At 34.5% G+C, this 24,830-nt stretch overlaps 1 protein-coding gene across 1 annotated transcript in view; it reads right to left on the reverse strand.

Annotated features, from left to right (window-relative positions):
• Window positions 1–813: 813 nt before the first annotated feature.
• Window positions 814–24,830, reverse strand: part of LOC134692170 (uncharacterized) — a 46,725-nt gene continuing 22,708 nt past the window's right edge. The window contains exons 5-10 of the mRNA XM_063552617.1: window positions 24,194–24,341; window positions 21,689–21,845; window positions 15,449–15,619; window positions 7,990–8,112; window positions 2,370–2,483; window positions 814–1,975 (exon numbers count right to left, since the gene is read on the reverse strand). Coding sequence (XP_063408687.1) covers window positions 1,671–1,975; window positions 2,370–2,483; window positions 7,990–8,112; window positions 15,449–15,619; window positions 21,689–21,845; window positions 24,194–24,341 — 1,018 coding nt within the window. The 3' untranslated portion in view covers window positions 814–1,670. The remainder of the gene's footprint in view (window positions 1,976–2,369; window positions 2,484–7,989; window positions 8,113–15,448; window positions 15,620–21,688; window positions 21,846–24,193; window positions 24,342–24,830) is intronic.

Below are 24,830 nucleotides of genomic sequence, written 5' to 3' on the forward strand. Positions count from 1 at the left end.
TTTCATTTTTTTTTTAAAGAAATTTGTTATTGGTTATAAATGGTTTTGTGGTTTTGAAAATTCTAAATCCCATTGCAATTTATATTTGATGAACAGTTTTAGTTCATTGCTCATGTATATTAAAGGGGCACTAGCTACGATATATATAAAAAAATAAAGTATGATTTTTTTTAGATCAATCATTAATCAAATTGGAATAATGAAATAATAATTTGCTTTTAGCAATCAATTTCCTTTAATTTTGTTGAAATAAGCGATTAAACATAATTTTTGACTGATTCACTTGCAAGTGAAAACGTCATCATCATTCTAACCGGTATTCATGTGAACTTCAAGTTAACCCCTAGCTAGAGATTGACAACGCATGCATTGTACGTGTACTGGTTATTTAAAGAAAAAGAATGTCAACAATGAAAGTGAAACTACGGTAGATCATTTGATTACTAATTCGATGCACATAAAATCATTCTTATATGGTTAAAAACAATGAGAAACATCTATTTTTAATCTATAAAATAAAATCAAACAGACCTATAAAAATGCAATTGCACGTGCTGGTTTAATCTATTCGTATCTTTATTTTTGTTTACATCGCTTATATGGTCATCTGAGGTCAAATCGATAGTTAATTAGATGGCGTCTGGACTAAAATACACACGAAACGAACCTATATATTATCTACCCCATGCTCTGTAAACTGTTTATTTTAGACTTTATATAGTTTGGATAAATGTTTTACATTGTTATAAACCAAATATGAGAATTTAAGTCAAATCGGTTACAATGAATTTGACAGCTAGTGCCCCTTTAACAAAAATATATATATGCAAACCATTAAGCAATAAAAAGAAATGAAGCAACAAAACATTACTGTATTTAAAATGTTTCCTGGTCTTTTATTTGGTTGAAATCCAGCTGATTTTGTCAAATTTCACCAAATCCCTTATCTTGACCTTTTTGGGATGTAAATTTTTAATTTCAAATAAGATTAATCATGCCATTTTGTTCTATTAGAGAAAATTATTTAAAAAACTAGCGCTTATATTGTTAAATCACAATAAAAAAAAATGACATTAATGAATCTAATATCTAAAATTAACTTGTTTGTTTGATAGTTATAAAATAAACTGAAAAAAAATATTTTGCCTATTTCAACCACAAAATACTATTCAATAGATCAAATAAATTCACTGATCATGACTTCAATTTGGATCTATGGAACTAGCAATTTGAAACCTGAAATTTTCAAGTGAAAGAAATTTTGGAGAAATGAAGATTTTGTTAAAAAGGAAACAAAGTATATTCAAAGAAACAGTTAGCACAAGCACACTTTCCTTTCTTTAATAGTGCATTTATAGTACAAAAATGTATTTAAAATGCATATGCATATTTTAACGTGTATGTTTTGACACTAATGAACTGGATCGTAAGTTAAAGGATTTTAAATTCTTCAGAAGTAATTATCACATCAAATTTAAATAAACTCTAAAATGACTTTGATCTTTTACTTTTGGCATAAATTTGATTTTTAAAATGTATTTACAACTCCGCCTTTCTACTTAACTATTGACACTTTGTAAGTACATGTATAACAAGTATAAGACACAATCAATGATTAAATGCAATTGACCTCATATTTACATAAAAAAAATATATGAAATTTCGATCCTTCAGGCCATCTTGTGTTCAGTCAATGGGTTATGTTCAAATTCATAATCCAAATGTACGAATGCTCTTTCCACTTCTTTCAGTCTTTCCAGCTTTTGTTGAAGGGGTTCCCCAATGTCATGGGCTTCTTTGAGGGTCATTTCCTCCGGAAGGACAATGTCCACTTCTACGAGGAAATTATTTCCGAAGTGAAAAGCTCGTACAGTATCTACGTATTGAACTTTAGGATGATGATTGACACAAATCCATGTTAATTTTTTCAGGAAATCAGGTTTCGCTGTATGTCCAGTCAACATCTTAATCTGACCTGCAAAACAACAAAATACAATATTACAATGGAACCATGGGTGCATAAGGTCAAGGAACAGTAAATGGGCTATGTCGCAAATTTTGCTCAAATTTGGCATACAACCGTGGCTTGTTGAACAACAACTGAAAATCGAAAAAAATAATGCATTTATCTCTTTTATAATTTGAAATATTTCAGACTGAATTTTTTAAAAACAAATGAACATTTGAATAGAAATCACATAAATCAGCAAAAACCCTTCTTAAATTTGTCTTAAAGTCATCAAATCTCTAATTCTACTCCACAGATTTTTCTTAAAAAAATATATGTTGTTGACACGTTAATTTCAGCACAGACTGAACAACATAATATCTCTGGGTGGGGCATAAAAATACCCAGCAAATGATCTTACCATATCCTGTGATCCACCAGTTTATAATGATATAAATAGATATAACGATTGCTCCAATCGGGTCCACATAAATTAGTCCCTTTTCACCAGTTTTATCTAATAATTCCTGGGACCCTACAAAATAATGAATATTGAAATTACTTCTTTGATAACATCAGCTCTTTTGAAATAGGCTGTGTTTAACATTCTACTCTGTCATACATTGAATACAATAATAAATAAAGGGCTGCACTTTAGCGCATGATACGCCCGTTGCTCTTTTAACTTGTCTTTTATGCTTTAAATGAATTTATATAATCAACTAGAAATAGTTTGAGCCCTGTCTAATACCCCCCCCCCCCCCCCACAAATAATAATAAACTAGAGGCTCTTGGTGATGGTGATTTGTTTGTAGATTATACTTTACTGATCATTCTTGCTACTTACAATTTTCTCTATCTGTAATAAACTTACCAAAATTTACCAAATTCATGAAAATTGTAAACAATTGACTATATAGGGCAATAACTCCTTATGGGGTCAACTGACCATCTTGGCCATGTTGACTTATTTGTAGATCTTAATTTGCTGAACATTATTGCTGTTTACAGTTTATCTCTATGATAGTATTCAAGATAATGATCAAACTAGAGGCTCTAAAGAGTCTGTGTCGCTCACCTTGGTCTTTATGAATATTAAACAAAGGAAGAGGATGGATTCATGACAAAATTGTGTTTTGGTAATGGTGATGTGTTTGTACATCTTACTTTACTGATCATTAAAATTTCTTGCTGCTTAAAATTATCTCTATCTATAATGAACTTGGCCCAATAGTTTCAGTGAAAAATGTTCGAAAAAATTTACAAATTTTATGAAAATTGTTAAAAACTGACTATAAAGGACAATAACTCCATAGGGGGTCAATTGACCATTTCAGTCACGTTGACTTATTTGTAAATCTTACTTTGCTGAACATAATGGCTGATTACAGTTTATCTCTATCTATAAGATAATAACCAAAAACAGCAAAATTTCCATAAAATTACCAATTCAGGGGCAGCAACCCAACAACGGCTTGTCCAATTCATCTGAAAATTTCAGGGCAGATAGATCTTGATCTGATAAACAATTTAACCCCCATGTCAGATTTGCTCTAAATGCTTTGGTTTTTTAGTTATAAACCAAAAACTGCATTTTACCCCTATGTTCTAATTTTAGCAGTGGCGGCCATCTTGGTTGGATGGCCAGGTCACCGTACACAATTTTTAAACTAGATACCCTAATAATGATTTTGGCCATGTTTGGTTAAATTTGGCCCAGTAGTTTCAGATGAGAAGATTTTCGTAAAAGGTAAAGCGGGACAATGATGACGACGGACGATGAATGCTGAACGCCAAGTGATGAGATAAGCTCACTTGGCCCTTTGGGCCAGGTGAGCTAAAAATACTACTTGGCTAGAATTTTGGAACAATTTTTATTAATTTAATATATTTCAACAGTTTGTCCTGTTATATAAATACTAATGTCCCAATAGAATTATTTGCTCATAAATATGGTTTAACCCTTCACCATTCTGAGTGTGTCTGCTTTAAAAGTCATGAAGTTTTATACAGTGGTTGTTGTTTGCTACTGTTTATTCTATATTATTTATTTATTGTTTCAAACAAAAATCATAAAGTTTGTTTTTTCATTATGATTGTTTTATATATTTTCATATCTGGACCTGGACTGATCAACAGTTGCTTATATCAGGGTTTCCGCTGGCGGTCGCCACTTTCGCAATTTGCGAAAAAAATAAAATTGTGGCGATTAAAATTCGTCATTGGCGAAAGAATTTGGCGAAAGAAAATATATAACGATTTATTTTCAGCCATCTTGTTTATTTACTTTTTGTCGGGTTTCTCTGACTTTACCGATCAGACAATACTCGGAATTCACCTTGAACCCGTTAAGATTTAGACAGAAAATCAATAATCAGCTGATTGCATTCATAGCTATCGACATCAAAGGACTAATTAATAAAGGTGTTGATTGTATGATATGACAAAATGATATTGTTGAATGGCTTCTGTCACATGTCACAAAAAGGATTTATTAACCACTTTGCGACGCACGTGTTTGAAGCAAATTTTTACGCTTCCTCTCCTTCTTTTAATGATAGTCCAGAAAAGAAAATTGTTGTTATGAAGAAAAATGTTCAAAAGCAAGAACAGTCTCTGTAGTCCAGTCAATCTAGCATAAATTTGACCCTAACCTGAAAGTAATTGCAACAGAAGATTTTTAAGTTTTAATCTTTAGCATTATACCCCAAATATACACAGAAAAAAGTCCCATAAAATCTAACTTGAGGAAAACTAAAAAAATCACCATTTAAATTCCTATGGAGATTTGCATTGAAAAGGGAAATAACTCTTGCAAAAAAAGGCAGAAATATCAATAAAAATTGATACAAAACTATAACTTTACCGCTTTTATTCATCAGAATGTATTGATTCTTGATTTTTTTAGCGGTCTTTAGAGTGTAACAAACAACTCTAAAGGTGTTTTCATATATTTTATCAAGCTATAATCTAGATTTCGTAATTTATTAGTTGACCATTTATTAAATTTTTCAACATGTCAAGGTCAAGAATCTCAAATTTAATAAAAAATAATTCAGCATGTATTCTTCTTTTTAAGTTTAAAGTTTCTTAAGATAAGTAAGTTGCTGAAAAAATATAATAAGCAGCTATAAACAATACCAAATTTTCACATTTTTTTTTCAAAATGGTTACAAAGCTTCAAATTTGCAATTTCTTTTATGAAAAATGTACGAAAAAAATAAAACTACCCATAACACTTCGGTTTTGTACATTTCATGAGCAGAAGATTATATAATTAAGTCAAATACAAACTTATAACCCACTCAAAGTATCATACTATACATAAATTTCAAGAAAAACAACCAAAAATTGACCAAAAAAGACAAATTTTTGCAAGAGTTGTCTCCCCTCCCAATGTTAATTTCCATAGGAAATTTAAAATGCTGATTTTGAGTTTTCCTCAAGTTAGATTTTAAGGGACTTTTTTCTGTGTACATAAAGGGCATAATACTATAGATTAGAACTAAAACATTTTCTGTTGCAATTAGTTTGAGGTTAAATCTTAGTTTGACTGGACTACTGATTTAAAACTTTATCATTTAACTTTCATTTAGGTCATTGATTTGAATGGGAACTTCAAAGTCGTTTCTGTTACACACGTGTTTCAAGCATATTGTTTTACTTATTTACGATGGTTTAGAAAAGAAAACTGTCGTTATGAAGAAATCTATTCAAAAAGTTGGCATGAGAGTAACCCTTCAATGTTATGACTACACCTTACACGAGCGATCAATTCCAAGTGATAAGATGCTTCGTTTTGTTGTAAAAAAACACTTCCTATTTTAGGGGAGGGGGGTGGGGCTGGAAAAAGGAAAATTTGAAAAAAAAATATATTTGTGTTACTTGGCGAAAAAAATGATAAAGTGGCGAAAAATATATTGTTTTGGCGAAAGAGGTGGCGAAAAAAATTATAGACCCAGGGGAAACCCTGCTTATATTTAAATTATTTGGTCTCTAATGTAAAGCAAAATTATATCCGGGTGAAATTTGATCCGGAGGAAAAAATGTCACAATAGGAGTTGTTATTTTTTTATCCAGAGGAAAATATTTCCCTGGGATATTTTTTCCTTTGCCATGAAATTCTATCTGGGTAGTTAACTTATTCAATAGTTATTAGAAAAAACTTATCCTTTACAAATACTATGAAATAATAATAGTGTGTATTTGAATAAAAGCTAAATTGTTAACAAAAATGTATTATATTAGGAAATAATTTCACAAATAATCATTGAAAAACTCCTGAAATATTGAAGTAAGTATCATTCATTAAAAAAAAAAATTATCATGAAATAAATGAAAGAAAAACAGAAGTAATTTCAAAGATTGTAATTGTGAAATAATGTCATGGTTAAAAAAGTTAAGTGAAATACATGTAAAAGTGAGTTGTTTTCAGATCTCAGTTCAAATATAAATTAAAAAGTAAAGGTAGAAATATAGTTGCATTACTACTGTTAACAGTAATTTGATTATGATAATATTTTTAACTAAATAGTTTTGGCTGGGGACAAAGATGTAGTTGTTGATTATATATGGAAATCAGATAAATCATAGCATAACAATATACATGTATTGGAACAAAAGCAATTTTAACAGCTGGATAGTATTTACATGTGAAATATTATCTGTCTTATTAAATTATGTTGTAAGTCATCTTTTTATGTAAATGAATATTTGAAAAATAAGATTCAAGGAATTTTTTTTACTAAAAATTAGATTCAGGAATATATTATATTTAAGAAATAATTCATGGGGGCTTGAATATATCGTTATTTTACCACGGGTTGGCCCTTTATGACAAATATTTTACCCTGAGCGATAGCGAGGGGTAAAATATCGGCATAAAGGGCCAACCCGTGGTAAAATCTAGATATATTCAAGCCCCCATGAATTATTTCGATTCTAATAGGACAAATAAGGCAATGTTTTTGGATCGAAGCGCTCTAGGGGGAGGCCATTATTTGCCGTTCCAATAAATTAACGCACTTTTAGATTGGCGTAAAAGAACGGAGCAAACAGAATAAGTGACATGCTCAAACTATTCACAAAACCTATTTAGATAGATTTGGATGCATTTTAATGATAACTTACTTTTATGTCTTTTTTGTATATAAAAAAAAGTGGGCTTACACCACATTTTAGCATCGTTTGTTTACGTTTCCTTGTTGTGATGGATTTTCAGTATCAAAAGCGTGTATTTTCCCGTAAAATGCTTAAATTATAACGTCATCATTCTATGACGTCGGGTACTTCATTCATAAAAAAAACATATGACGTGGGAGTACGATCGGAACAGCCAATGCAATATATTCATATTTTACCACGGGTGTGTACTCAAAGCGTTTGAAGGACGTCATGTTAGAATAGTTAGTATCTTTAAAATTATAAACTGCTCATAATACCTCCCTTTGATAAATTATGCAAATTTGTTCTACCTTTGAGAAACATTTTATAATTATAGTCAGGTATATATTGATTGCGAGAAACCTACATAGTAGATGATGGGACTTTATTTCACAAGGTTCTGTGAAATATGGTACGGCAATATATACCGGTACATACTATCCGCACAACACAGATAGATTTTCACTCATCTGGAAAAAAAATACCTGTGAAATACCATGTCTGGAAAAAAATTACTGTAAAAATTAATCCTCAGGATAAAATATCATAGAGGAAGAAATAAACTGTTACAATAATACCACACCTTCTTTTTTATATGATTTTCTGGAATTTAGGGTTTTTGGATTGCTGTCTCATTCATTTATGCCCACAGTTATTTTTATTTGTAGCAATGCACTATTTATAGTCAAATGACTTAGGGTAATTTTATTGTTCATATCTTAAATAGAAAAACAACATGTTGTACATTTGTATTTGGATCAGTTTACTTGCTTCAAGTGCTTTTAGCAATCACATGGTTTGGGAAAAAATGTCTGGCGTTATTTAATTTGAATAGAAACAGGGCCAGAGCGTTCAAAAACTAAGCAAAGATGACTTACCTACATATCCACACACCAAAGCCACTGCATTTGACAAAACATCATTCCGATGATCAAGAGCCAGCGCTTGAACTGTTGGTGTTTTTATACGTCTGCATACTAACCACAACACAAACTTAATAACTGCAAAATATAATTATGAATCAACATCTTCATTTTGAGACAGATTTTTGAAAGTAAAATTTTTTAAAAGGTTTTCAACAATTGGTAATACTTTTTAAAATAAGTAAAAATAAAATAAGAGATAAAATGTATTTACTGTTTTTTCCAAATTTGACATTTCAATTAAGAGTTATTTCCCTTTCAACCTGTGTATGTTGGATGGAGAGGTATGCTTTTGTTAAGTGCCAACAATATGTTTAACACCACCACATATTTGAAGTGCATGTCCCCAGTAAGTTAGATGAAATTCAGTGGTTGTTATTAGTTGATGTCTGTCATGTTTGTTTTTCATTAATATTTTATGCAATTACTGTGGATACATTATTAATATTCGTTGGATACCAATTTTCATGGATTTCATAGGAACAGGTTAACCATGAAATTAAATGTTGAACAAATACCAAATTTTCTATAGGCATGTATACAGAATTTGGCAAAACCATGAAATTAAATATCCATGAACAAGCAAGTTTTCCTCAATCCACAAAAATTGGTACCCAGGAAAATAAATGAATCCATATAACACTGTTCCTTTCTTTTTGTGTGTTTTTTTTGCTGTGCATGAATTGATTTTGTGTCATTGATGGAGACCCCATACCCTTTGTTTTTTTCTATTATAGAATAATTTAACACTCTGGATTATTACAGGCAGGTATCATACCTATGGCTGAGGCTGTGATTGCTATGGTAGCTATATCATACCTATGGCTGAGGCTGTGATTGCTATGGTAGCTATATCATACATATGGCTGAGGCAGTGATTACTATGGTAGTTATATCATACCTATGGCTAAGGCAGTGATTACTATGGTAGATATATCATACCTATGGCTGAGGCAGTGATTATAATGGTAGATATATCATACCAATGGCTGAGGCAGTGATTGCTATGGTAGATATATCATACCTATGGCTGAGGCAGTGATTACTATGGTAGTTATATCATACCTATGTCTGAGGCAGTGATTACTATGGTAGTTATATCATACCTATGGCTGAGGCAGTGATTACTATGGTAGATATATCATACCTATGGCTGAGGCAGTGATTACTATGGTAGCAATATCATACCTATGGCTGAGGCAGTGATTACTATGGTAGCTATATGGCTGAGGCAGTGATTACTATGGTAGCGATATCATACCTATGGCTGAGGCAGTGATTACTATGGTAGGGATATCATACCTATGGCTGAGGCAGTGATTACTATGGTAGCTATATCATACCTATGGCTGAGGCAGTGATTACTATGGTAACGATATCATACCTATGGCTGAGGCAGTGATTACTATGGTAGGGATATCATACCTATGGCTGAGGCAGTGATTACTATGGTAGGGATATCATACCTATGGCTGAGGCAGTGATTACTATGGTAGCGATATCATACCTATGGCTGAGGCAGTGATTACTATGGTAACGATATCATACCTATGGCTGAGGCAGTGATTACTATGGTAGGGATATCATACCTATGGCTGAGGCAGTGATTACTATGGTGGCTATATCATACCTATGGCTGAGGCAGTGATTACTATGGTGGCTATATCATACCTATGGCTGAGGCAGTGATTACTATGGTGGCGATATCATACCTATGGCTGAGGCAGTGATTACTATGGTGGCGATATCATACCTATGGCTGAGGCAGTGATTACTATGGTGGCGATATCATACCTATGGCTGAGGCAGTGATTACTATGGTGGCGATATCATACCTATGGCTGAGGCAGTGATTACTATGGTGGCGATATCATACCTATGGCTGAGGCAGTGATTACTATGGTGGCGATATCATACCTATGGCTGAGGCAGTGATTACTATGGTAGGGATATCATACCTATGGCTGACGCAGTGATTACTATGGTAGAGATATCATACCTATGGCTGACGCAGTGATTACTATGGTAGAGATATCATACCTATGGCTGAGGCAGTGATTACTATGGTAGCTATATCATACCTATGGCTGAGGCAGTGATTACTATGGTAGCTATATCATACCTATGGCTGAGGCAGTGATTACTATGGTAGCTATATCATACCTATGGCTGAGGCAGTGATTACTATGGTAGCTATATCATACCTATGGCTGAGGCAGTGATTACTATGGTAGCTATATCATACCTATGGCTGAGGCAGTGATTACTATGGTAGCGATAACATACCTATGGCTGAGGCAGTGATTACTATGGTAGCGATAACATACCTATGGCTGAGGCAGTGATTACTATGGTAGCTATATCATACCTATGGCTGAGGCAGTGATTACTATGGTAGCGATATCATACCTATGGCTGAGGCAGTGATTACTATGGTAGCGATATCATACCTATGGCTGAGGCAGTGATTACTATGGTAGCTATATCATACCTATGGCTGAGGCAGTGATTACTATGGTAGCTATATCATACCTATGGCTGAGGCAGTGATTACTATGGTAGCTATATCATACCTATGGCTGAGGCAGTGATTACTATGGTAGCTATATCATACCTATGGCTGAGGCAGTGATTACTATGGTAGCTATATCATACCTATGGCTGAGGCAGTGATTACTATGGTAGCTATATCATACCTATGGCTGAGGCAGTGATTACTATGGTAGCTATATCATACCTATGGCTGAGGCAGTGATTACTATGGTAGCTATATCATACCTATGGCTGAGGCAGTGATTACTATGGTGGCTATATCATACCTATGGCTGAGGCAGTGATTACTATGGTGGCTATATCATACCTATGGCTGAGGCAGTGATTACTATGGTGGCTATATCATACCTATGGCTGAGGCAGTGATTACTATGGTGGCTATATCATACCTATGGCTGAGGCAGTGATTACTATGGTAGCTATATCATACCTATGGCTGAGGCAGTGATTACTATGGTAGTTATATCATACCTATGGCTGAGGCAGTGATTACTATGGTAGCTATATCATACCTATGGCTGAGGCAGTGATTACTATGGTAGCGATATCATACCTATGGCTGAGGCAGTGATTACTATGGTAGCGATATCATACCTATGGCTGAGGCAGTGATTACTATGGTAGCGATATCATACCTATGGCTGAGGCAGTGATTACTATGGTAGCTATATCATACCTATGGCTGAGGCAGTGATTACTATGGTAGCGATATCATACCTATGGCTGAGGCAGTGATTACTATGGTAGCGATATCATACCTATGGCTGAGGCAGTGATTACTATGGTAGCTATATCATACCTATGGCTGAGGCAGAGATTACTATGGTAGCTATATCATACCTATGGCTGAGGCAGAGATTACTATGGTAGCTATATCATACCTATGGCTGACGCAGTGATTACTATGGTGGCTATATCATACCTATGGCGGAGGCAGTGATTACTATGGTGGCGATATCATACCTATGGCTGAGGCAGTGATTACTATGGTGGCAATATCATACCTATGGCTGAGGCAGTGATTACTATGGTGGCAATATCATACCTATGGCTGAGGCAGTGATTACTATGGTGGCAATATCATACCTATGGCTGAGCAGTGATTACTATGGTGGCAATATCATACCTATGGCTGACGCAGTGATTACTATGGTAGCTATATCATACCTATGGCTGACGCAGTGATTACTATGGTAGCTATATCATACCTATGGCTGAGGCAGTGATTACTATGGTAGCTATATCATACCTATGGCTGAGGCAGTGATTACTATGGTAGTACCTATGGCTGAGGCAGTGATTACTATGGTAGCGATATCATACCTATGGCTGAGGCAGTGATTACTATGGTAGCGATATCATACCTATGGCTGAGGCAGTGATTACTATGGTAGCTATATCATACCTATGGCTGAGGCAGTGATTACTATGGTAGCTATATCATACCTATGGCTGAGGCAGTGATTACTATGGTAGCTATATCATACCTATGACTGAGGCAGTGATTACTATGGTAGCTATATCATACCTATGACTGAGGCAGTGATTACTATGGTAGCTATATCATACCTATGACTGAGGCAGTGATTACTATGGTAGCTATATCATACCTATGGCTGAGGCAGTGATTACTATGGTAGCTATATCATACCTATGGCTGAGGCAGTGATTACTATGGTGGCTATATCATACCTATGGCTGAGGCAGTGATTACTATGGTGGCTATATCATACCTATGGCTGAAGCAGTGATTACTATGATGGCGATATCATACCTATGGCTGAGGCAGTGATTACTATGGTAGAGATATCATACCTATGGCTGACGCAGTGATTACAATGGTAGCTATATCATACCTATGGCTGAGGCAGTGATTACTATGGTAGAGATATCATACCTATGGCTGAGGCAGTGATTACTATGGTAGAGATATCATACCTATGGCTGAGGCAGTGATTACTATGGTAGTTATATCATACCTATGGCTGAGGCAGTGATTACTATGGTAGCTATATCATACCTATGGCTGAGGCAGTGATTACTATGGTAGCTATATCATACCTATGGCTGAGGCAGTGATTACTATGGTAGCGATATCATACCTATAGCTGAGGCAGTGATTACTATGGTAGCTATATCATACCTTTGGTTGACGCAGTGATTACTATGGTAGCTATATCATACCTATGGCTGAGGCAGTGATTACTATGGTAGCTATATCATACCTATGGCTGACGCAGTGATTACTATGGTAGAGATATCATACCTATGGCTGACGCAGTGATTACTATGGTAGAGATATCATACCTATGGCTGAGGCAGTGATTACTATGGTAGAGATATCATACCTATGGCTGAGGCTGTGATTACTATGGTAGAGATATCATACCTATGGCTGAGGCAGTGATTACTATGGTAGATACTATGGTAGAGATATCATACCTATGGCTGAGGCAGTGATTACTATGGTAGCTATATCATACCTATTGCTGAGGCAGTGATTACTATGGTAGAGATATCATACCTATGGCTGACGCAGTGATTACTATGGTGGCTATATCATACCTATGGCTGAGGCAGTGATTACTATGGTAGAGATATCATACCTATGGCTGAGGCAGTGATTACTATGGTAGAGATATCATACCTATGGCTTAGGCAGTGATTACTATGGTAGTTATATCATACCTATGGCTGAGGCAGTGATTACTATGGTAGCTATATCATACCTATGGCTGAGGCAGTGATTACTATGGTAGCTATATCATACCTATGGCTGAGGCAGTGATTACTATGGTAGCGATATCATACCTATAGCTGAGGCAGTGATTACTATGGTAGCTATATCATACCTTTGGCTGAGGCAGTGATTACTATGGTAGCTATATCATACCTATGGCTGACGCAGTGATTACTATGGTAGCTATATCATACCTATGGCTGAGGCAGTGATTACTATGGTAGCTATATCATACCTATGGCTGACGCAGTGATTACTATGGTAGAGATATCATACCTATGGCTGACGCAGTGATTACTATGGTAGAGATATCATACCTATGGCTGAGGCAGTGATTACTATGGTAGAGATATCATACCTATGGCTGAGGCTGTGATTACTATGGTAGAGATATCATACCTATGGCTGAGGCAGTGATTACTATGGTAGAGATATCATACCTATGGCTGACGCAGTGATTACTATGGTAGCTATATCATACCTATGGCTGAGGCAGTGATTACTATGGTAGAGATATCATACCTATGGCTGAGGCAGTGATTACTATGGTAGCTATATCATACCTATGGCTGAGGCAGTGATTACTATGGTAGAGATATCATACCTATGGCTGACGCAGTGATTACTATGGTGGCTATATCATACCTATGGCTGAGGCAGTGATTACTATGGTAGAGATATCATACCTATGGCTGAGGCAGTGATTACTATGGTAGAGATATCATACCTATGGCTGACGCAGTGATTACTATGGTGGCTATATCATACCTATGGCTGAGGCAGTGATTACTATGGTAGAGATATCATACCTATGGCTGAGGCAGTGATTACTATGGTAGCTATATCATACCTATGGCTGAGGCAGTGATTACTATGGTAGGGATATCATACCTATGGCTGAGGCAGTGATTACTATGGTAGAGATATCATACCTATGGCTGAGGCAGTGATTACTATGGTAGCTATATCATACCTATGGCTGACGCAGTGATTACTATGGTAGAGATATCATACCTATGGCTGAGGCAGTGATTACTATGGTAGCTATATCATACCTATGATTGAGGCAGTGATTACTATGGTAGAGATATCATACCTATGGCTGACGCAGTGATTACTGTGGTAGAGATATCATACCTATGGCTGACGCAGTGATTACTATGGTAGCTATATCATACCTATGGCTGACGCAGTGATTACTATGGTAGTGATATCATACCTATGGCTGAGGCAGTGATTACTATGGTAGAGATATCATACCTATGGCTGAGGCAGTGATTACTATGGTAGAGATATCATACCTATGGCTGAGGCAGTGATTACTATGGTAGAGATATCATACCTATGGCTGAGGCAGTGATTACTATGGTAGAGATATCATACCTATGGCTGAGGCAGTGATTACTATGGTAGAGATATCATACCTATGGCTGAGGCAGTGATTACTATGGTAGAGATATCATACCTATGGCTGAGGCAGTGATTACTATGGTAGAGATATCATACCTATGGCTGAGGCAGTGATTACTATGGTAGAGATATCATACCTATGGCTGATGCAGTGATTACTATGGTAGCTATATCATACCTATGGCTGAGGCAGTGATTACTATGGTAGAGATATCATACCTATGGCTGAGGCAGTGATTACTATGGTAGAGATATCATACCTATGGCTGAGGCAGTGATTACTATGGTAGAGATATCATACCTATGGCTGAGGCAGTGATTACTATGGTAGAGATATCATACCTATGGCTGAGGCAGTGATTACTATGGTAGAGATATCATACCTATGGCTGATGCAGTGATTACTATGGTAGAGATATCATACCTATGGCTGAGGCAGTGATTACTATGGTAGAGATATCATACCTATGGCTGATGCAGTGATTACTATGGTAGAGATATCATACCTATGGCTGAGGCAGTGATTACTATGGTAGAGATATCATACCTATGGCTGAGGCAGTGATTACTATGGTAGCTATATCATACCTATGGCTGACGCAGTGATTACTATGGTAGAGATATCATACCTATGGCTGAGGCAGTGATTACTATGGTAGAGATATCATACCTATGGCTGAGGCAGTGATTACTATGGTAGCTATATCATACCTATGGCTGACGCAGTGATTACTATGGTAGCAATATCAACTGTTGGTGGTTTGCTGTCACCTGTTGTCAAATTAATGATTTTCTCTATTGATTCCCTGATCAACTGGACGGATGCTAAACTCATCACAACTGATAATATCACAATGGCTATTGGTTCCAACTTGGTACGACCTGAAACATTGAAAAGTAGTTTAAATTAAGGTCATGTGTCAGTAAAACATTGATAACAAAACTGCAACTCCAAAGAAAATACAGAAAGGAAAGTTCCTTATCAAACGTCAAAATCAAAATCTAAAACACTTGAAATAAGTGGAAAACAACGGTCATATTCCTGACTAAAACTTGATACAGTCGCTTTCTTATGTGGAAAAATAAAACTGTTTTTATAGCTAGTTAAATCCCTATTTGTATGACAACAATTATGTATTTAACTTCTGTGAGGTCCTTTGTGTGTTTGTTTCATTATTTTGTTATTCTATTTTTGTTTAATTTCAATGTTTTTTATGAGGGCAGCAGGGAAAACCAATTTTGTAGCTAACTTTGTTACCCTCTTTAAATTACTTATTACTATTATATCATTGTTTTCGTCGACTTCATTCGTAAAATAAACCAAAAATTTTAATTTTCAAGGAAGCACACATTTACTATAAGCTTGTACGCAGACTTTAACAAAACCATGAAATCAAATATAAACAAAAATTTGTAAGGGTTCCGTGGAACCCAGTGTCTCGCCTAGTTTTGCTGTAAATCGCAGGCTCAACAAAAATGAGGAAAAAAATCAATAAAAAAAGAAGAGGCTCTCAAGAGCCTGAATCGCTCACCTTAATTTTTTTGGTTAAATCTCTCATCAATGATTATTTTGGCTTTTCAATTTATTTAAATGTTCTTTGAATTGGTTCGAGACCACCATTGTCGTCCCTTGATTTTCGTTGTTCACAAATATAGTCCCTAGTGTTGACAGTGGGTTACTTGCCATTAATTTTTATACCCCTTCCAAATTTATTTCTCCATGTTCAGTGCCTCAAATTGCAAGAAGGGGGATGAAATTACACTGTAAAACAATTTGGATCCAGAATTTTAAAGGAAAGTAGTGATTTGGTCCAGCTGAAAAAGGTTGAAAATGAGCACTTCGGAAGCTGTCATAAGATTTCAAGACGCCCTAAACATAAAATTGTCCATATTAGAGGCGATGAAGTTTTCTATAAATTTGATATAATTTGTTCCAAAAGTAGTACAACACACTGTAAAAGTTTCTTTGAGAAAGCGCAGGTGGGATTTTTTTTATTTTCATTTATGTTCTAAAAGAAATGCACTACGAATTAATTGTGTTCTCGGACCTAAGAGGTGAAATCTGTAAATATAGAATTTGTACTCTGGCAACTTCCCTAAATGATTTGATGGTGTCAACTTGTCAAATAGCATGAAACTAAAGGATTTAAACTTTTATTTATAGAATTTCTGCAAAAACAACCAATTTTGGCATTTTATGGTCAAAATAGGCATTTTATAACTTTTTCAATATTGATGCATAAATGGCATCCTGACTTTCTATCTGACAGGTTTTTATGTGTCAATATTTGTGTTTCTATGCCTTTATCTGCTTCTTTTACTTATTTATGAACTCTGAATCTACAGAAAAGAAGTTTATCTCAGATAAAATGTGCAAAAGTGTTGTATAAATGACCCTTGTCTAACGCCTTGTTTGGATGAAGTCAATAGTGGGGAGCTTGGTATATAAAATCTGATGTCCATATTAGAGACCTCACTCAATTTGTATCAAATGCACTTTACAATGTCTATTGTACCTGTTCCATTTCACATAATATATTTCTTTTCTTCTGTAGGATAGCAAGTGGTTTAAATATAAGCCTGTTGAGAATAAATTGCATGCAAGTTTTTCCCTAAAAAGGCAAAATTCTTTGTTTCAGTCCATACTGCTTGTAAGAAAAGTTAATTGAAAGAGTCTTTTTGTGCTCAGATTTGTTGTATCATGTCACATGAGTAAAGAAATGATAAAAAAGACACAAATTTTTATTTCTTATAGCCTCAATATGCATTTTTTAATGTAAATATGTGGCACAGCCTAAATTGATCCTAAATCTTTTCCAGTCTTACTTGGCCTAAGACCCTTTTAAACTAATATGATATGTTATTTGTCATTTTTATTTCCATTTAAAGTACTTTAAATACATATGTAAGGATTATTTATAACCAAAAAGCTTCACAAATTTAAAATTGCTGGAAAATATTACATCTTCATGTAAGGCCCCTCTTCATTGAAAAACCTAAATTTGTAGGCGCAGGCTCATATAAATTTGACTTTTGAATAATTATGCCAAGTCTGATAAATCAAATGAGTACTCTATTGCTTTCAGTACATGATAAGTTATATATTAAGGCATTTAAAAAGTATTTTTTTGCAATATTTTAATTTTTAAAGCCCCAAATGTTGATAGTTGAAATTTTTCAATTTTAACGTCAAAATTTTACACGCAAAGATGAGTATAGAACTTAACCTAATGTCTATAATATACATCCTATTGTCATGAAACTTTGTAAGCAGTGTTATAATACATTAAGCTTTGTTCATACCAAGTTTTTTTAAGATTTGTCAACTCTTTCTACCCTATTAGGTCCGAGACCACCATTGTCGTCCCTTGATTTTAGTTGTTCACAAATATAGTCCCTAGTGTTGACAGTGGGTTACTTGCCATTAATTTTTATACCCCTTCCAAATTTATTTCTCCATGTTCAGTGCCTCAAATTGCAAGAAGGGGGATGAAATTACACTGTAAAACAATTTGGGTCCAGAATTTTAAAGGAAAGTAGTGATTTGGTCCAGCTGAAAAAGGTTGAAAATGAGCACTTCGGAAGCTGTCATAAGATTTCAAGACGCCCTAAACATAAAATTGTCCATATTTTGAGTTAGAGGCGATGAAGTTTTCTATAAATTTGATATAATTTGTTCCAAAAGTAGTACAACACACTGTAAAAGTTTCTTTGAGAAAGCGCAGGTGGGATTTTTTTCATTTTCATTTATGTTCTAAAAGAAATGCACTACGAATTAATTGTGTTCTCAGACCAATTGTCTTATTGTCTTCAAAAGCAAAAAAAAATAAATTTTCTCCTATGTTCTATTTCAGCCATAGGAGCTATGTTTCTTGACATACAAGGAAATGAAATATAAAATTTATACTAGATTCTCTGAAACTCATTTAGCCTAAGTTTGGCTGAAATTGATCTAAATGCTTTTGTTTTTGAGATATAAGCCAAAAACTGCATTTGACCCCTATGTTCTATTTTAAGTAACGGAGGCCATGTTTTTTGACGGATCCAAAATCGAAGCACACACTTTGTGCAGGATAATCTAAGGAACAATCATGCTAAGTTTCATCCAAATCCATTCAGTAGTTTCAGAGGAGAAGATTTTTTAAAGTTAGCAAATATGATGAACAAATTGTGAAAAATTGTCATTAAAGGACAATAACCCCTTAAGGGGTCAATTGACAATTTTGGTCATTTTATCTTATTTGTAGATCTTATTTTGCTGATCATTTTTGCTGTTTACAGTTTATCTTTATCTATAATAATATTCAAGATAATGACCAAAAACTGCAAAATTTCCTTAAAATTACCAATTAAGTGGCACCAACCCAACAATGGGTTGTTTGATTCATCTGAAAATTTCAGGGCTGATAGATCTTGACCTAATGAACATTTTTACCACCGTGTCAGATTTGCCCTAAATGCTTTCGTTTTTGAGATATAAGCCAAAAACTGCATTTGACCCTATGTTCTATTTAAAGTAACGGCAGCCATGTTTTTTGACGAATCAAAAATCGAAGCACACACTTTGTGCAGGATATACTAAGGAACAATTATTTTAGTTTCAATCAAATCCATTCAGTAGTTTCAGAGGAGAAGATGTTTGAAAAATTGTTAACGACGACAGACGACGACGACGGACGCCAACTGATGAGAAAAGCTCACATGGCCTTTTAGGCCAGGTGAGCTAAAAACCTCTTGAGACTATCTTATGATTGTAAGAAGCTTCTGTCCAATTTTGGTAAAAATCTATGATAGTTTAATGAATATAATAAATGTTTTGAAAACTTTAACTGCAGACTGTATGTAATGTGAACTGGAAGAAAATTGAAGTCCATTTAAAAGAAAAATTTGTAAGGGTTCTGCGGAACCCAGTGTCTCGCCTTCTTTTGCTGTAAATTGCAGGCTCAACAAAAATAAGGAAAATAATCAATAAAAATATTCCTCTTGATACTATCTTTTGATTGTAAGAAGCTTCTGTCCAAGTTTGGTAAAAATCTAGGATAGTTAATGAATCTAATTAATGTTTAAAACCTTTAACTGCAGACTGTATGTAATGTTAACTGGAAGAAAATCTAAGTCCATTTAAAAGTAAAATACAGAAAAAATGGAGTTATTATTACAAAATTTACTTCTGATATTATCTTATGATTATAACTAAGCTTCTGTCCAAGTTTGGTAAAAACCCAGGATAGTTTAAGAAAGTTATTAAAATTTTAAAAACTTTAACCACAGAGTGAATGTAATGTTTCCCCACAGAAAAACTAAGTCCATTTAAAAGTAAAATGCAGAAAAAATGGATTATTTTTTTTACAAAATTTACTTCTGGATACCATGCATCTTATGATCATAAACAAACTTCTGTACAAGTTTGGTACAAACCAAGGATAGTTTAAAAAAGTTATTAAAATTCTAAAAACTTCAACCACAGAGTGAATGTTATGTTTCCCCGCAGAAAAAACTAAGTCCATTTATAAGTAAAATACGGAAAAAATAGAATTTTATTTTTACAAAATTTACTTCTGGATACTATCTTATGATTTTAACAAGCTTCTGTCCAAGTTTGGTAGAAATCCAGTGTAGTTTAAGAAAGTTATTAAAATTTCGAAAACTTTAACCACAGAGTGAATATTTGTTGACGCCGCCAACGACGCCAACGCCGACGGAAAGTAGGATCACTTAGTCTAGCTTTTTCTACTAAAGTCGAAGGCTCAACAAAAATACAGAAAAAATGGAGTTATGTTTTTACAAAATTTACTTCTGGATACTATCATAAATCATAAATAAGGCCACACTTAAAAATATTTTGGTTTGCCCAAACCCTACCCAAAGGTTGAGACATTGGGTAGGTAGGTAGGCATTTTCTTTTTTTTTCTTTTTTTAAAGAAATTTAAGTATCAGATGTTTATAAGTCTTCATGCCTATTTGATTAAAAAAAAACTTATTCAAATCAGGACAATAAAAGAATTTGAGTAGGCAGCTTTTTTTCTGGGTAGGTAGCGTTTGGGCAAACAAACCTATTTTTTATTATGGCCTAAGCTTCTGTCAAAGATTAGTATAAACCCAGGATAGTTTAAGAAAGTTATGAAAATTTAAAAAACTTTAACCACAGAGAGAATGTAATGTTACCCCATAGAAAAACTAAGTCCATTTATAAGTAAAATACGGAAAAAATGGATTTATTTTTTTACAAAATTTACTTCTGGATTAACTATCTTATGATCATAAACAAACTTCTGTCCAAGTTTGGTAGAGATACAGTATAGTTTAAGAAAGTTATTAAAATTTCAAAAACTTTAACCACAGAGTGAATATTTGTGGCTGCCGCCGCCGACTGATGTAGGATCGCTAGGTCTTGATTTTTCGACTAAAGTCAAAGGCTCGACAAAAACACATGGGTTTTCTCAATCAATGAAAATTGGTCTACATGAAAATGAATGGGTTTGCAGTTTCTAAGAATCTGATAATTAAATAATGAAAGTTTTAAACATGTCTTTTTATCATACTATTAAAATTTGCATGGTGTTAAAGAATTGAGTATTTATTTAAAAGTTTCCAATAAACTACAACTACAGGATGATCAGATCACTGACAGACACCAAGTGCACAAAATCAAACTTGCCATCTAGGCAATGCAAGGTAAATTTGGAACCCAGTTTTAGATCCAAAGTACAATTAAAAGGGAAACATGTTTGCCAAAATTGAAAAAAAAACTGCAAAACATATCTAGACAAAATTTGTTCAATGATCTTATGCCCTAAATTAAAATTCAGATCAAGGTATGTTTGTGAGGGGGACACCCTCTCCCCCCACCCCCTTAATGTATCTGTTACTGGTCCAAAAGAATTAAACAAATCACATAAAACAGACCAGCAATAGCCAAAGAATAAAAACTAAAGAAAATGTAAAACTTACCTTGAGGATATACATATGGAAGCCTTTGTCGTATGGCTCTTCCTGTGACCCAGATAATCACACCTGATGACAAGTCTACGACACTGTCAACTAAACTGGATATTATAGATATAGATCCCGACAAAAATGCAGCAACAGCCTTAGCTGCTAATAATACCTACAAAATATATATATATATATATCGAATCCCGGCGAGGGAAGAACCAAAAATTTGCGAAAGCAAATTTACAGATCTAACATTGTTGGGTTGATGTTTAGACGAGTTGTATATATATATATATATATAAGTACGTCTGAGTCAGTGACAACCCTACAACAGATGTATCCATCGGATCGCCATCAATGATGGTGATACATGGCTGTGTACATAATGTATATACAACTCGTCTAAACATCAACCCAACAATGTTAGATCTGTAAATTTGCTTTCGCAAATTTTGTGTTCTTCCCTCGCCGGGATTCGAACCCATGCTACTGTGATATCGTGACACCAAATCGCCTGCACTGTTGTCACTGACTCAGACGTACTTATGAATATAATTATTTTCTGTGACTGTATCTTACATTAATTTGTAGGATCCTTTACTATAGATAATTTAGCTGATCTGTAACAATAACATCTTCATGCCTTATATATCATGTACTGTAGTACGCCGCTAGATTAAAACTGACGTGGAAAGGTAACACATGGCCAGCGAAAGCTCTTTTATGAGAGCCCAGGTGGTCGTGTGGTCTAGCGGGACGGCTGCAGTGCAGGCGATTTGGTGTCACGATATCACAGTAGCATGGGTTCGAATCCCGGCGAGGGAAGAACACAAAATTTGCGAAAGCAAATTTACAGATCTAACATTGTTGGGTTGATGTTTAGACGAGTTGTATATATATATATATATATATATATATATCGGGCGTGGTAATTTCTCCCTACATTAAAGACCTGTTGGTGACCTTCTGCTGTTGTTTTTTCTATGGTCAGGTTGTTGTCTCTGACGGCAATTTGCTGTGATAGAGATTTTTTATTTTTTTATTTATTAAGGACTTGAAGGTGTATTACTGAGGAAGTCATTTATCTGTTGACCACATCAACATTGTACGTGATTCTGAAGTCAGATGGTCAGGAATTGTTTTGGTCATTAAATGTGTAACTGTTACTGTCCCAAGTCAGTAGCCTGTAACTTGGTGGTAGTTGTTGATTCATGTTTGGTTACATCTTCTGACATCAGACTTGGACTTCTCTTGAACAGAATTTTAATGTGCGTATTGTTATGTGTTTACTTTTCTGCATTGGCTAGAGGTATAGGGGGAGGGTTGAGATCTCACAAACATGTTAAACCCTGCCGCATTTTTGCGCCTGTCCTAAGTCAGGAGCCTCTAGCCTTTGTTAGTCTTGTATTATTTTAACTTTTAGTTTCTTTGGAGTTTAGTATGGCATTCATTATCACTGTACTAGTATATATATGACGCCTCTGGGTGCGAGAATTTCTCGCTGCATTGAAGACCTGTTGGTGACCTTCTGCTGTTGTCTGCCCTGTGGTTGGGTTGTTGTCTCCTTGACACATTCCCCATTTCCATTATCAATTTAATTGTCATATCTGTTTTTTAGTAAATTGTATTGTTATAACTAAGGCTAAGGCTGCTATTTTTTTCCTTTGTTTCTTTTTCAGATCAGGACCTTTTATTGCTTACAATATGGTATGAGTTTTCTCATTGTTGAAGGGTGTACAGTTACCTGTTATTGCTAATATCCACTTCATTTGAATTCTGATGGATAGTTTTCTCATTTTGTCAATAAAAATACATCTCCATGTATGCTTTTGAAAATATAACCCAAGGTGGCTAAAAGTTACAAAAAAATCTTTGGATTTATGAATAATCAGACTTGGAAATAACCACCAATACCTCTATTTTTTTCATCTATTTGGGAATACAAAAATGTATGTGATATTTTGAAACACTTCAAATATGGATACAGTTATCACTTTTATCAAAACTTTTCTGTTGTGAGATTACAATTTGACAAGAATTTCTGTGATGCCCATTGAAGGTTGACAAAAAGCTATAAGTTGTACTACGATTTGATTTATTTCATGGGTACCACTTTTAGTTGATTAAAGATAAATTGTATTTTCTAATTTTTCATAGAAACTTGATTTCAAGCCAATAGGATATTCATACTTCATTGAACCTTTAAATTTATGGTTGATGATACTCCTGCCAAAATATTTTGGTCAACAGGAAGTTGTTGAGTGATGAATCTGTACATGCATCATACAGTATAGCTAACTTCTATAAACCTTAAAACCAAATTTTAGAAAATCCTTATGATGTAGTTCCTGAGAAAGATGAGAGGAAAAATATTCATGGGACAGATGGATAGAGTGACAGATGGATGGATGGATGGACTGACGGACTAACAGAGGTAAAACAGTATACCCTGACTTTTTATACCATAGTGGGGGTATAATTAGTACCTAACAAATAATGATGAATCCTCAGTATACTCACAAGATTAGCAAAGAATGTTATTTTAGCATACAAGCCGGCTGTTTTGATAAGTTGTCTAGCTTCTTCAGAATCGTCCATATCTTCATCCACACCTAGTTGTATGTCCTCAAATGCTCCAATCAGTTCATCCTGGGCTTTATAGTATGACCTAAAAAGAAAAAAAATTGAAGCATGGTTAGTGCTGTGATCCAGCAAATATTAAAATAGCTAGACATTTTTTTCTAATATCATTTTCAAAATATTTATTTTTAAACATGTTAAACCAACTCTTGAAAACATTTCAGGAAAGCCAAAATAACCGATTTTCTTGAGTGTGAAGGTATTAAAGGTAATATTTTTGGTTAGCTTGCTTGCTGGCTGAACCGTTAAATCATTATTAAGTAAGGTATATTACCCTCCTTTCCAAGTAGCCTAGTCCTAAAGACAAGATAGATTGGTTATCTGTCGGACTAGTCTACTCTAAAAGGAGGGTAGTTTACCTTACCTAATAATGCACCTAAAACAAGTGAAACTGCGAGATACTGCTCACTGATGATACCCCCGCGGCAAGAGGATAATATCAATAGTGTAAAAATATGCAAGTGTTCGGTAAACAGGAAGTTGTCAAATGATGAATCTAAAATGCATCACACAGTAT

The sequence above is a fragment of the Mytilus trossulus genome, chromosome 12 (assembly GCF_036588685.1).
Source record: "Mytilus trossulus isolate FHL-02 chromosome 12, PNRI_Mtr1.1.1.hap1, whole genome shotgun sequence".
Classification (NCBI taxonomy): Eukaryota; Metazoa; Mollusca; class Bivalvia; order Mytilida; family Mytilidae; genus Mytilus; species Mytilus trossulus.